The sequence below is a fragment of the Bombus bifarius genome, unplaced genomic scaffold (assembly GCF_011952205.1).
Source record: "Bombus bifarius isolate JDL3187 unplaced genomic scaffold, Bbif_JDL3187 scf7180000008239, whole genome shotgun sequence".
Taxonomy (NCBI): Eukaryota; Metazoa; Arthropoda; class Insecta; order Hymenoptera; family Apidae; genus Bombus; species Bombus bifarius.
Window position 1 is genome coordinate 360,129 of NW_022884533.1, and position 14,326 is coordinate 374,454.

Below are 14,326 nucleotides of genomic sequence, written 5' to 3' on the forward strand. Positions count from 1 at the left end.
GAGCACAGATTCGAAACTCGAGCGTCGAGATCCTCCATTGCGCTTCATCTACAGTTTTTCATCGACTGTACACCTTTCGCTGTTTGCCGACAAAAGTGCTGCCACGAACGCGAAATTGGACGCGAAAGTTTTTCGGCGGGAGGGATGGTAAATTCGAATAGGCCGGTTTGCCGAAAAGCGGCTAGCTAAGCAGCACTAATGGGACGGCAAACACCCGCTGCGTCCTGAAGTATGATTCGATTTATTATCGTCAGCGCGAGACGAAACCTGGGGTTGATACAAGGGTTGCTTTGGCTCATTGGCCCACAACAGGATCAGACGCCACCCTAATAGCAAATTCGTTTTCTGTTTATTGGATTCTTCCTTCCCTCGGCACAGGGTTTCGTGTTTCGAGATCTCGAGCGGAATGGAATCCGTGGAAGTCAATGAACCGATAACAAAATTTTACAGTAATTTGTCTCGCCCGCTGGAATATCCTCGGAACACGCCAGGTACCGAATGGAAATGCTTTTCGATCGATCGATGCTTTTCCTCGAACATACAGCGCGATCGTTCGGCGTCGCATCCAGCAAGAGATTACACGGAGTAACGAAAGGCTACTAATTAATCGCAACCTGTGAATTTAACGAATTACCCTGGCCGTACTCGGACACGGTATACGCACGTTGTGAGTCGACCGTATGAATTACACGACCGGTGCTTACTTATCTATCCGCGATACCATCTGAAACTATGCTTGCGATGAAATATGGCGCGTCTAGGAGACGCGGCGTGATTATGCTTAACGTAGAATTTTCCTAGGCGTTTGTCTCGAGATTGCGTATGCGCGCGCGTTATTGAATAATAAATACCCGAGATAAGACGAGACGCTGTTACTTCGGGATGCTTATCGAATTAAAAAATGCGAATTAATATCAATTACATCGCTCGATCCAGAGAGCCGAATACGAAATCTCGTAATTATTGAATAAATTAAGTGGCTACCACGCGACAACTCATTCGTCAAGACGGCTAAGATCGCGAAGAATCATAAATTACTCGCAAGCATCGAGAAATCGGAAGAGAATCGAAATTAGCCGAGTGCGACAAACTCGTTTCACGAGCAAGCGGTTACTTTGCTATTCATAGAGCGCAAGATGCGACGGTAGCAAAATTCCAAATCGGTGAACGATCAAGAGGGATGACCGACGAATATCGAAGGAAAGTGAATACGCTCGGGAAGGGAATCGAAAATTAATTAAAAGCTAAAATGCGAACAGGACGCTAGACGGCGCAAAACGTAGGCGGAGGGATGGATTATTCAGGGGACCGTGGGATGATAGCACGTGCCACTGCCGATGAGAGACGGAATTCTAAAAGGCCATCAGTTACGAAAACATTTGGCCGACTTTGCGTTTACAGCATGACCTCCGTGAAATCGCTGCATAAAGCAGATAACCGCATCCAAGTGATTTGCCTCTCGTGCCTACGAAATCGTAATATCCTCTTCAAACGGGAGCATATTCGAGACAGAAGTTCGATATCGGGGAAAAAATGTGCAAGGTTATCGAAAACCGAGCATCTGCGCTCCAGAAGACCACACAAAGTTTCGACGGAACGAACGGAACGAAACGCGTGTGGCCTTCGTTCCTAGTCGTTCTTACTTGGTAATCTAGCAGAGACGAGCATAAGTAAGTAACGAAATACCAACACACATCCGGGACAAGCGAATAATCGGATAAGCTTCGTGTTACCATCTACCAACCGATGGCTTTTTCATTCGCTTCCTCTTCTGTTCTACCTACTTATCGTCGGGGTAACTTATCTAGCTATTTGAAAAGTGCATCAAAATGAAAATAGCCGAGAACCGATCGATAGGACTACATATTAGAAACCAACGATGATTCGACCTTTGTCCACCGATCTACGCGATACCAAGTTCCAGAGAATAGAAACAAGGAGCAGAAATGGAGAAGAGACTGACGTATCGATATCGTTGTACGTGATATTTCACTCAGACTCGAGTGTTTATCCTACAATTAGGACCTGGACCCGTATTTAGATCCCTCTGTCGAAGACGATACCATCCGCCTACTCGATTTACTCGCGACACGCGTCAAACGACGCGAATCGTTTCGTATTTGATCGACGATTTCTCTCCGATATTCGCGCGCGTGCTTGTTTAGCTCGATATTTTGTGGCCACTTCGCAACGACGATAGAGGCACGTGTTGCCGCCACGTGCCACGCTTAACCTGACGTCTAATCGAGTGATTGAAATTCTATCGAATTGGCAGCAGTCTGCCAGATGAAAGATTAAACTATTATCGTGCTATAAATTTTGAAGACCAATCCGACCGACGAGTTTACGCCGAAGAAACTTTCCAACTTTTGTTTCCCCGTTCCCATTTGATTATATTCTGACGTGGAATTGAAATCGGAGGCGTGGATGTCTGTTTACGCGTGCCGATGCCACCGAGAGGCGGAGGAAGTTAAGTGGACGGGCAATTTCTCTGCGACAACAAATAGTAGTCGTCGAATGAGAAAAGGGAGAGGCATGTGACGCGATTCCCACGTACCCGGTGGCTCCTGCAGCGTCCCTGTACATTGTACATCGGGGAGAAACCTCGGCGCGTTAACGACAACGTTTCGACACCCCACCTTTTTGGCACCCTTCGTTCCGCTCCGAGTTACTACTTTTTTTTCTTCGTCCCGCCCTGACCCCACGCCTGATTGCATAATAAAACAAATAACGTCGTTCGACGCGTCCAAACATTCTTCGACCGCGCTACGAAACACCCAACACGGACTGTCTCTTTTCGCGCACGCGACGAATACATGGTTTCACGCGTGGCCACAACCGCTCTAACCTTAACATTCTATCCCGGTTCCTTGCCACTCCTTCGCGTAGCTCAAGGTTGCAGACGGTCGTTTAGCAAGATTCATTTCCATTTTAATTTTTCATTTCTCACCGAGAGAACGAACGTGCCGGCTCGTGCATTATGTATTCGCTGAATAAAAAAGAAATTCGATTCACGTCGGAGGCGGGTGGAAGGACGAAGACCGCGAATTTACACTTGCGGGCGGTTCGTAAGATTCTTGGCAAGTATTCGGTATTACGATCGATGAAATAATCCAAAGTACGACACGACGAACGGCGATGAATTTAACGAACGCGATCAGACCGTAATATTTAGTTTTTAATTGATAAAGGAACGATAAAAGGGGAAAACGCGTCTCTTCGGCGCGGGTCACCGATTCGCTCGTTTCTCGCAGCCGCGAGCCTTGTTTCTACCCTGGACTCTCCCGATTGCCTCTTTCGCACGAACGCGTATATAGACAGAGGGACACTCAGTTCGTTCCTCTCTCGTTCCACGGCTTTTCGTGTAGCGGATACGCCTACAACGGATAGGCGGCTGGACGCGGGTACGTACGGACCTAACGGACAGATCCGTGTTTCCATGGAAACCCACCTATCTGCGTTGGTTGGACCTATACTGCCTGCTGCCACCCTGATAAGCGGCTTACTCTCATGGTTCTCTCTGCTCTTCTTCGCTGGGGCATTCCAGCCCCTTCCTCCTACCCTCTTGCCGCGACTCGAATCCCTCTGCTCTCCCTTCCTCTCACTCTCTCTTTCTCTTTCGTTACTCCGTACCCCTTTCAAACCACCGTGAAAAAGACGAAGGCGAAAAAGAGAAAGTACGCCAATTCTGCGTCCACGTATATTCCTCAACGTACGCGAACACGCGTGGAAGCGCGAAGGAAAAAGGAGAACGTTCGTGCGTCTAATTGAAATATGCTCCGCCTTTAAACGTTTTGTCCCGATGCGATGAAAATCATCGCAAGTCGTTTCCATCAACGATCGACATACGAAACGATCGAACTTCAACGAGAATGTAAATTTACGATTTCTATCGTGCTTGGACTGGGTACTACGTTGGATTGGAAGCCGGTACGCAAAATTGACGAAGAATTTATTTGACTCGAGATTCGCGATATAAGAGGAATTTTGAAATGAAAAATTCGACCGATGCCTTAAAGGCAACGTTACGAAGAAATGCAGTGGAGCGCTTGCCACAGAATGATGCACGTTGACTATAGTTAAGAAGCCCTGAGTTTACTTTGGCCTCATAGGGCTTCAGTCGATGCATCGATTTGCATGGCAATCAATACTGGCTAGTACGGCGGACAGATCAAATACTTTTACTAGGAGATAACAGGCCGTATGATACGCGAAATATAAGAAACGAACAATGGGATCGAGGGAGTAAAAGTTGCGTGAACGATAGGAGATGTTTGCAGCTATCAAAGCCTGCATCGAATAATCCTCGGTTTCGCCATCGAACGAATGCTCCTTTTGCGTCTCGAAAATGAAAGAAAGAAATGCAAAAGAATAATGATTTTAAAGAATATGCAAATCTTTTAAATCGTACTCGAAATTTGGAAGAAAATGAAGCTGTTAAGACGATAGAAGAAAGAAAGAACTACAGGCACCTTTATTTGGTACTTTCCTAAAATGGGAAAAGTAGTAAAGAAAATGGTACCGATGCCTATTTCGTTCGTCAAGCTAGAATCGGAATAACTAGAATTTAAAGGGAAAGGAAACGGAAAAGGGGAAACGATGGAATTCGATTTTTCAAGAAAAGTCTTTGAACGAGAACAGCTAACGCCACCTGTAACGACTCTGTCTTAACACCTACCTGTCTCAAATTATCAATATTCCTTCTCTCTATTACCTATCGCAACCATTCAACGATTCAAATGCTTGTGAGAAATAATAGCGCCAATACGGATCGCGATTCAAACGCGACATTAATAATTAACGGTATTACAGCGCTACCGTGAACATACGCAAATTGTAAAGCGGTGATCGCGTGCCTCTGGTAATTAACCGTGATATCTACAGGTAGAATACAGAGTTTTAGGAATCGCTACAAGATTTGAATCGTCTCGCGTTAGATTAATCTTTTTGGTATTCAGATGCGACCATGTGGAGAATGTTTCAACGACCGATTACGATCATTAATTAATTCAGATTATCTCAATCGTGTAATTTTATCGTACAGTTTGTTATTGCGATTAATGTTTCATCATGCAATATTATCTTTTTGTAATAAAGTCAATAATTTGCCAATGCTTTGTTGTATTGTTGTAAGAATAATAATATGTAAATGTATGGTAAATATGTAAGCGTATAACGCAAAGAGTAACTATAATTGGGATAACCCATTGATCTACATCTCTGTAATATCAATTTCTGATAGTTCATGCGAGTAGAAAGATAAATTAAAGGAAACTAACCTTGTGGGAAGGCAGCTAGTCCATGTTCCAGAGGATGAGGATGCGGATGACCGTGAGTAGCGAGTGCAAACGGCGACGGTAGTCCTGGATGTGGAGCTCCTGGATGCGGGTGAGAATGCGGATGTGGATGGGTGCCGACTCCCATTGCTGGATGACTGTGGGGATGGTACTGAGGACTACTGGTCGGAGCGCAAGTGGCGCCGGTAGCCTTCAGGTACCCCGCCATGTAACCCGCGAGGCAAGCCAGTTCACCCGCCACTGCGGCTCTCGTATCAGAATGCCTTAACTGTTGATTTACCTCCTCTGTCGTCAACCAGAAATTTTCTTCGCGGCGATTACTCTCACTCAATTGCAAAGGTATCCTGGCGTTGTTCTCAGATAGGCCCGGTGTCGGTTCTTGCGGCACCGACACGTTTTGCCCACTATCGTTGGCTTCGTATGTCTCCACCTATAACGATAATTACATCACGTTGAAGCTACCTTTCGCTAGCACTTTAAGCACGGAGTCAACTATGATATCGCCTTATTTCTTCATAATCCAAATCAATTATTGTCGAAATTAATTCTACTCAAGTTCTTGTTAATAATCAATTGCCCTTTATACGCGTGTTTCTCTTGCACTTTAAGGCGTATCGTGAGTCTGCGAACGTGTGTAAGCTACCGACGATAGTGCTTGCTATTGTGCCCGGTTACAATAAGGAAATTAGCATTCTTTTTGTGTTCCATGTCTATTGTTATGGACAACAATTTTCGAGAAGATAGGCGCGTACAATTGCATTTTAATGCAAAAAAAATACCAAGTCATTGAATCGATATTAAAACGTCGAAAAATTAATTTTGCTGTATTTCGAATCCTCTCATGCCTTTCATTTATAAACCTTTTTCAAACTCTATCCGTTACGTTAAGATATATCCGACTAAAATGTATTTAGTGCGACGTTTAATGTTGTAACGTGTTGTCACTCACTGACGGTTGATTATACTGCCACATTCACGAAAATCCAACGTGTACTCGTATTGCGCTATAGTCATTTTATATCACACCACTGAACATGAACTATCTTATGTACTGCTTGATAACACACGAAATATGAAATATATTTTACCCTGAAATAATCTATTTTTAACCGATCGCTCGACGTTGTTCGTTTCTACTTAAGAATGCACATTAGAATTAACTACTGCACTAGCTCAAGTACGGACAGATACTGAGCCCCTTGTAGAAATATTCAGCCGAACTGACGGCTAACCCCCCTCACTGTCCCAAAGTAGTTAACCAGGCTCTACCTGAATCCCTTCCATCGGTCTCCACCCTCAAAAATAGGGGTAGGGATTTCGGAACGGGCCCGGCAGGAGTGGGACTATTCGTACGTATGGCCTGCGCAGAACTCTTTTCAAAGTTAAGGAAATGTTGCCAAGTTTCCAAAGACAAACTGGCTAATTGCAGTTTCCTATCGCTGTACTTCCCCTGTAACTTGGAAATTCTAGCATAGCAAATAGCATAGAAAATGACTATCGCCGTAACATAATTTACACGAAATGTTGAGAAACGTATTAACAACTTGCATTCGTACGAAATGAATTACTAAACGAAGAGGTTCTGTGGGGTTAATAGGAGGAGAGAAATACGTATACGACGGTGAAACGTGAAATAACGGCGCGTGCTAAACCGGAAGGAAACGAAGGGAAGCGCGGCCCGTGCTAAAAAGGTGGCTTATCCGAAAAACTTAACTTCCCACTAGACGCTAAACGGCTAAATAAACTTCCAAGTTTTTATCCAGTCGACGGACCATGGACAGAGGGAGATACGATGTGTCAGAAAAAGATGAAACGGGGGGAGGAGAGGAGAGAAGGATGATGCACGATGGTAGGTATGTTTACACGAGGGCATTATGGCGGATAATGTTTGTTATAGGCGTCTATGCTCTAGAGCCAGGAGAGGCGAGACTATCCGACGTTAAAAGGCCAGCCTGGTCGATCCGCTTACGGCGGATGAGGCTCAAATTGAGTGAGAGATAGTGAACTCTAGTGCAACTCGTTGCACGAGCATCACACATGTCTCGATGCGCATACCATGCATATTTATATACAAGTAACTTCACAATTTATAGCATATCGCGTAATAACTTCGTTGATAAGCCAGCGTGTCAAGTAGGAATCGATATCATAATATGTAAACAGTATAAAGCATCATTCGGTAATATTTTATTGCATGATACTGTGCTATTATATACCGAGGAATTCTTATGAAAAAAGAAATTACGTTTTCATTTTATGTTCTATACTCGTAGAAACTGTTAAAGTAGAACGATAAATAATCTTATTTTGCCAAACAATAGGTTCATATGTAAGTGTAAAATCAAAGAGTTTCAATGTTACATCTGTAAATAAATAATTAAGTAAAATAAGAAATTAAATAAATAATATATTATAAATGAATGTAATATAAATAAATAAAAATAAATAAATAAAATATAAATAAAGTATTTTTACTAGCACGCTCGCGGAGAAATAATTAGAATGGAATTATCTATGAAAATATCCAATAACTATGTCCTGAGAATAAAATGTTCAGAGACATTGTCGAAGCAGGTGCCAACAATGAAAATTTTTTACCTGCACCGCAAATACACCTTACCGTTACCAAAGTATTAATACGACTGTACGTAGACCCTCAACCCTCAACCCGCAAAACAGCATGACGGGATTACGGTTTGTGAGAAACTCTGTAGGACAGCAATTTCTGCAGCTCACAGAAATATCTTGGAAAAACCCTACAGTAGTTGCCTATTTCACCTGAACATTGTCTGCTAACGCTCCTTGTCTTTAAACTATGCACGACAAACATTACAGTACGCCAGTGGTCAGTCTTAAAGAATACACACAGTTAGTACCGTTATATACCTGAGAGCTTGAGTTTAGACAGAATATGGGACACGTGGTTCCTATTCCTCTTCATTATCATCTACTTTTATCTATCCTTACTCATTCTTAAATATTCTACCCTATGTCGAAATTACATTCTGTTAAAATTTTTCCATTATCGAAATAATGAACAAAGCGTGGGAACTTACTTTTTTTTTTTATTTAAAATTTCACATTCACAATTTGTCCAATTTGGACATTTGGTAGAATTTTTTATCTATTTGATTATCATGTGGGTGACTACCCCCAATGGGGTACCATCTTCGTGTTTGTTAAGATATATCCTTTGTAAAGGGAACTTACTTGAAAGATTGTTCCGATAGCGAAAGAGTTTTATGCATACATTTATGAATCCATGTGGAACTTTCTTTCAACAACATCAGATTTCCATTTGTTTCAAAGATGTTCGAAAATCCACTGACAATTATGATTATTAACATTTTCAACAGAACATAATGAAGTAACTATTGTATACTAGCAATTATATTGATATAATTAATAAGATTTCAACATTTTCAAATTCATTTGAAAATACATAGTTTGGAGGCAATCGTCAACCATTCTTCCCTAATTCCTTAAATAGGATCTATCAGGATAGTGTAGGAAATACTAATCTTATTTTCTTCGATACATGTTAACCACAATTATATCTCCTTAGAGCATCTGCGATTAATTATCTGATAATATGTGCTCGCCTAACGAACGATGAATAACCAAATTAATAGCTAATAATGCGTTGCAGGTATCTCGATAGAACGTAACAGTAGGTATTCAAAATTTCGCGGGAAAACAGAAATACGAAAAATGGCCGCCGCGTGATGTAATCCGCTACGTGCATAGTTACGTTCGGTAGTTTTCGCGACATTTTCGTTAAGAAATCGTGTTTCGTGTGGTTTTCTCGTGATCGTATTAACGAATTGAAACGAAAGAAGACACGAGTCTTGAATGTTCATTGTAATATGGATTATTGGGAGCGAACGATCTTCGCTACCTGATGTCATCACGCTATTGTCTTGTATACAAGGTAAGTAAACACAGACACTTGAGAATAACAAAATACCACGATACATGATACACAAATCGTCTAAGAGTCAAACTATGAAAGTAATACTCGGAAATATGTAAATGGTGAGAAAAAATGAGAGCGAACGTAGTAAATAATGATCGTGACATTCGTAGCGTGTTACTATGCTCCCGGCTGAGATATAATAATTACATATATATGTATATATCGCGTTCTACTTATGTTTCGCGTACAATCCGAATCGATTCGTGTAACCTTCGTCATCTTTACAATCGGAAATTGACTCGTCTATGGATGATCGAGTATAGTGGCGGTATAGTTGAACGATAGGAAAAAAGAATGACAGAGTATGACTTACGAGAAAAAGATAGGTTACATAGACAAGTTTGCGCAAGCCTCGTCGAGCGAAAAGAAGAAGGGTCGACTAGGTAAAAAATCTATATAAAGGTGAAAAGAGGAAAACCGGATGGGGTGGTTGGCTTGAAAAGTAAAGCAGGAGAAACGAGAGAGAAAGAGGGCGGCGTGTATCGAGTTTGCGCGTTTTATTCCTCCTCCTATGTTCAGGCTCCGCCCTGATGTTTTCACTCCTCCAGCTTCCCCATTCGCCCTTCGATCCCTCCTGGACCACAAGGGATCGTACTTTGTCGTCATTTTGTATCGAAATTTTAGTATCTAGATGACGATAGTCACATCATGGAATCGAATCAGTCTTGACGCGATGAGTTTACGTTAGTTTTGCAACACACTCGACTCGTTCTCTTTCCCTTTTCTATGTTTTTCTTTTTACCGATCTCATCTTTTTGTGTAAAAGAAAAAGAATATATACACTATAAAAAGGTTTTGCCTTATGACTGCAATAAAAGATTATATTGAGGTACACGAATATTTATTGGGATATTGCTCCAACAGTGGGCTCTACCTCGCTTTACAGGCACTTTACGTTGCCCGTAATTATGGTACAGCTGGTACGGTAGGAAAGCAAATTTCGTTGGTATTGTAAATTTACCGAAGTTTTATAATTTAGTCGCAGTATTGTTTGGTCTTCGCTCATTGTTGCAACTTTCATACCGAAAATGAAATACTATGTAACGTTTAATTTGGTATCAATTTATGGTCAAAATTTATGGTTATCATAGATAACTGCTTCTCGGTAATATATTATAAAGTATTTCTACGATTTACGGAAGCGCAGAATTAGCCAGCAACGAGATGCAGATTAACCAATGGCGTCATCCAGAAAAATTGAAGTAATCGTCAACGGCTAATCAATTTTTATAGCTGCATCGAAAACACCTTGCGTCTAGATTCGATATGTAAAAAGCTGGTCCGCGTGGCATGCTTCATCGACATCATTACTTTCACTGGAATTCCAATGGCGTTCGCGTAACCGGTTTATAAACACGCGGATTTCTTCGATGCGCCCATCCTGCGTCGTATTTTGGTACCGAATTCCACTCATATACCTATATCAATCGGTCGATACCGAGTTACGTAGAGGGAGAGCGTCGGTCGAGTTCATTGTAGCTATGGAAAATAAGTGGCGTATAAGCACGTGGACGTAGCGCGCGATCGCATTCTTCACCGGCACACTCTAACTCGAGGGAAAAATAAAAATCGCAAACCCGCTGATAGCCGGACTATGTTTTTTCAGTTGGTCGGTATAAAAAATGCGACTCCTCTCGGCTTTGTCGTCGTCGTAATACCATCGTGGAACCGAGATCTTCCTCGCTCTCTTTTATCCCATTTGTTGGTGCACGTTGATCGTGCTACCTTCTTCTCCCACACAGTGTCTTCGCAGAGGCACATAAGCGGCGGTAAATAATAAATGATCTGCGTCGGTGCGAGGCCGCACACAGACGGTTCATGGATAGCATGGAGACAACACACGCACAGAACGTTAAATACAGTTGCGTATTTACGACGGCTTGTGGGAAAGAGAGATGGGGCCGATCGGTCGCGTCGGCTCGCGGGATCCCAGCGGAAGAGTAAAAACCACGAGAGAGCCACGGTGGAAGGGGTCCAGGCTTCCTCGACGAATTTATAGAGGAGAAATTAGGAGGTTTATAGAAGCTGTGCGCGGTAGCTAACCGTAGATCATCATTAGAGGACCAACTGGGCTGCTATGTGCGGATACATATATGCCGTAGCAGCACATATTTACCAGCGTGCCACGGCACACCGACGCGAGTTCCACTCCGCTCCGATCCGCCGCTTCAACCTTCGCTTCTACCGAACTGCTTGCCTTTTCACTGCGTGTGCCTCACCGGTCAAGTTCCACTGTAAGGGGGCAAATATTTTTCTTCGATGCGTTTCGCCATGGAACCCGACCACCGAATATTTCTGAAATATGCTTTTTAGAACGTGTGGAAAAAATCCCCGGTCATCTAAAAAACGTAGCTTCGTTATCGAACATTCTTTTCGACGTTGGCCACTACGTCACGCCACTCTATCACAGGCAGGTTTGGTCATAAATACAGAATTTTCGCTTACTCGGCACTTTCAGTAGACAATAAAGACGAGGGTTATTGGCACTGTCTTACCTTTTACTATTCTTAACTGCTTTTCGTTCCGCTTCTAAAAGATATATATATATATATATATATACACATCTTTGGTATACATATATATATATATATATATATATATACCATATAATACTTACAAAGGAAAGTGTAGACAAAAATGTAGCCGCATGTTCGAGACTCAAACGAATATACATCATTTCAAAACCAAATGAATCATTTTATGAGAAATAGCCATAATTTCAAGAGTAATTTATAGTACTTCAACTTCCGATTTTCTAGTCAAACGCGATCCCTGTTTCGTTCTTGTGTCGAACTTTCGCAACCAGAGTGTTCGTTAATGATCATCTGTTAGAAAAAAGGAAATTCACCAGTCTAGTATTGCTGAATCGAGTAAAAGCGTATAAAAATCCGAGGGTGAGCACGATATTCCGTTGTGCAATTATAATCAGAGTCTTCGAAATTAAGCGAAAAACTCGGACTAACAATAAGAAATACCGTGTAAGAAACGTAGTAATAAATTCCCGTTATTCGTGAACGGAATGCATAAAAATCTTCAAGGGTTTACGCTCGTTGTAATTTCAAGTAGCTATGTTTGAACAAGTGTAACTATGTGTATGTATTGTATGTGTATGTCCTTCCTGCGTGCAAAAACGACCATTTTAAAGTAACACTTTTGGTTAATGGTCATGAACCACGCCCCTAGAATGCTTACCGAACTTGACCTACTTTCTTTCAGACATTTCCCTGTAGTCCTAATTGGACAAACTACTGTTGCAATAAAAGGTATAGTTCGATTTCAAGTATTTAAGATCTTTATCTCTCTCGTTTAGAACTTGTATAAGTTTCTACTCTAATATTTTAATACACAACGCAAGGACCGTTGTTCGTTTTTCCTACGATTTAATAGAAGATTTATCCAGTATCTATAGTCGAAGGTAATCTTAATACTCGAGCGACGATTAAACAAAGGAAACAGGTTGCAGTTCGTTCCATTCGCCGTGGAAAACCGATGGTTTCGATCGTGCATACATGTAACACATACCTCTACCTGGCCGGTGGTCCGAGGACGGTTTGCCGCAGAAACAGTTAAATCTCTCGTGGTGGTAGCAAACACCATCAGTGCTAAGCCACAAATCCTGGCTTAACCCGAGCCTATGAATTGAATTGGTTAAAGCCCGCGTTAAACTAGGTTCTCTTCTGCGCGCAGTCAGCAAGAAGAGCTGCACCGTCTTTCTTCCTGCGTCGGCTATGTTCGTCCTCGTTTCTTCTGTTTGTTTTTCACCACGGTTTGCGTCCTACGGTTCCGGTATCGTCTTCTTTACCCCTTTGCTAGTTCCGTTCGACCAAGACCTAATTGGCAAAACCAGAAGATTTTTCGACATCTTAACGCGACTACCAGGAACACACTTATTTTCTTTCAAATACAGGACAAAATATTGTTCGACCAGCTAGCTGCTACATTAAATACATCTTAGCCAATATTCGTTGACGATCCTTCGAATAATCATGCCTTTGAAAAGGTCCGCTTGAGAATTCTTTAATATACGCCGTGTCCATTATTATGCGCCGGTCTTACTTCCCGAAAATTTGGTTATTCGGAAAATTGGAAAAATCACAGCCTGAGTTTGGAACCATCGATTGTTCCGATAGTTACCGTAAGATCATATCTTTTTAATAGCGGAACTCGACTCTCCGGAATAACGACGTTTCGTTATTCGGGAAAATACGTGGTCGATGTGCAACACATTAAAAAATAAAAAAGAGACAGACAGACAAAAACTAAGGAAGGTTTCACTTTTTACGAGGGTTTGCATTTTAGTGAAAAAGGCCAAGCCTTGTCGGAGGGGTCTCCGCGCGACGTAGTTCCTAAACAAACTTCGTTTACTCGTCAATCATCGCAGACTGGGTAAACACAGTTTACAGGGCCCGTACAAACGAAATGCCAAATTGTAACAAACTGATCTATAACTAAATTACACGGTCTCGCGTGTATACCTCGCCTCTCCCAACCTCTCGTTCTCTGCAGCTATATAAACACGTCAGCAGCGTATTGTGTCGGTCTCGATCCGAGGATCGCAGTCTCCATTGTTGCATTGGTAACGTTGAAAACGCGACCGTGTCCCGGCCCTTCGTCCTCCCCATTCTACGTTTCTTGTATATACGTATACACGCGAGAAGGGTATGTGGGTATGTAACGTCGGTAGAGTCGGCAGAAGCTAGGCGAATTTCGAATTTCCGGGCCTGCACAAGGGCGTTCGCTGTCTTTCTCTGCGAGCACAGGTGCGCATCTCCACGTAGGTGCGAGGAATATCGCGTCAGGCACCCGCTGGGCGATCTCACGGTAAATTTGGATCGACCATTTTTCGAAAATCACGACCACCGGAGAAAGGCGGTTGATCGGTCGATTCGATTCGACTTCCGTCTTATCTGACCAAATGCCTTTTCTTCCTACGTAAGCTATTTCTCGGCTAAGCCTCGACGAAGAAAACCGGGAAACTGCAATTAAACGTTGCGCAAATTCGTCTAATCCCTTTAGAATATAGTAGGTTCGAAAAGAGAAAGTTCTAAATTTT

At 42.4% G+C, this 14,326-nt stretch overlaps 1 protein-coding gene across 3 annotated transcripts in view; it reads right to left on the minus strand.

Moving 5' to 3' along the window:
- LOC117211536 (homeobox protein otx5-like) overlaps positions 1-14,326 on the minus strand; it is a 35,991-nt gene that overhangs the window by 7,991 nt on the left and 13,674 nt on the right. For 2 of the 3 annotated variants that reach the window (XM_033455516.1, XM_033455514.1), the window contains 2 exons: positions 12,796-13,103; positions 5,280-5,727 (listed from right to left, as the gene is read on the minus strand). In XM_033455516.1, coding sequence (XP_033311407.1) covers positions 5,280-5,727; positions 12,796-12,870 — 523 coding nt within the window. In that variant the 5' untranslated portion in view covers positions 12,871-13,103. The remainder of the gene's footprint in view (positions 1-5,279; positions 5,728-12,795; positions 13,104-14,326) is intronic. The other variant, XM_033455517.1, reaches the window with a different exon arrangement.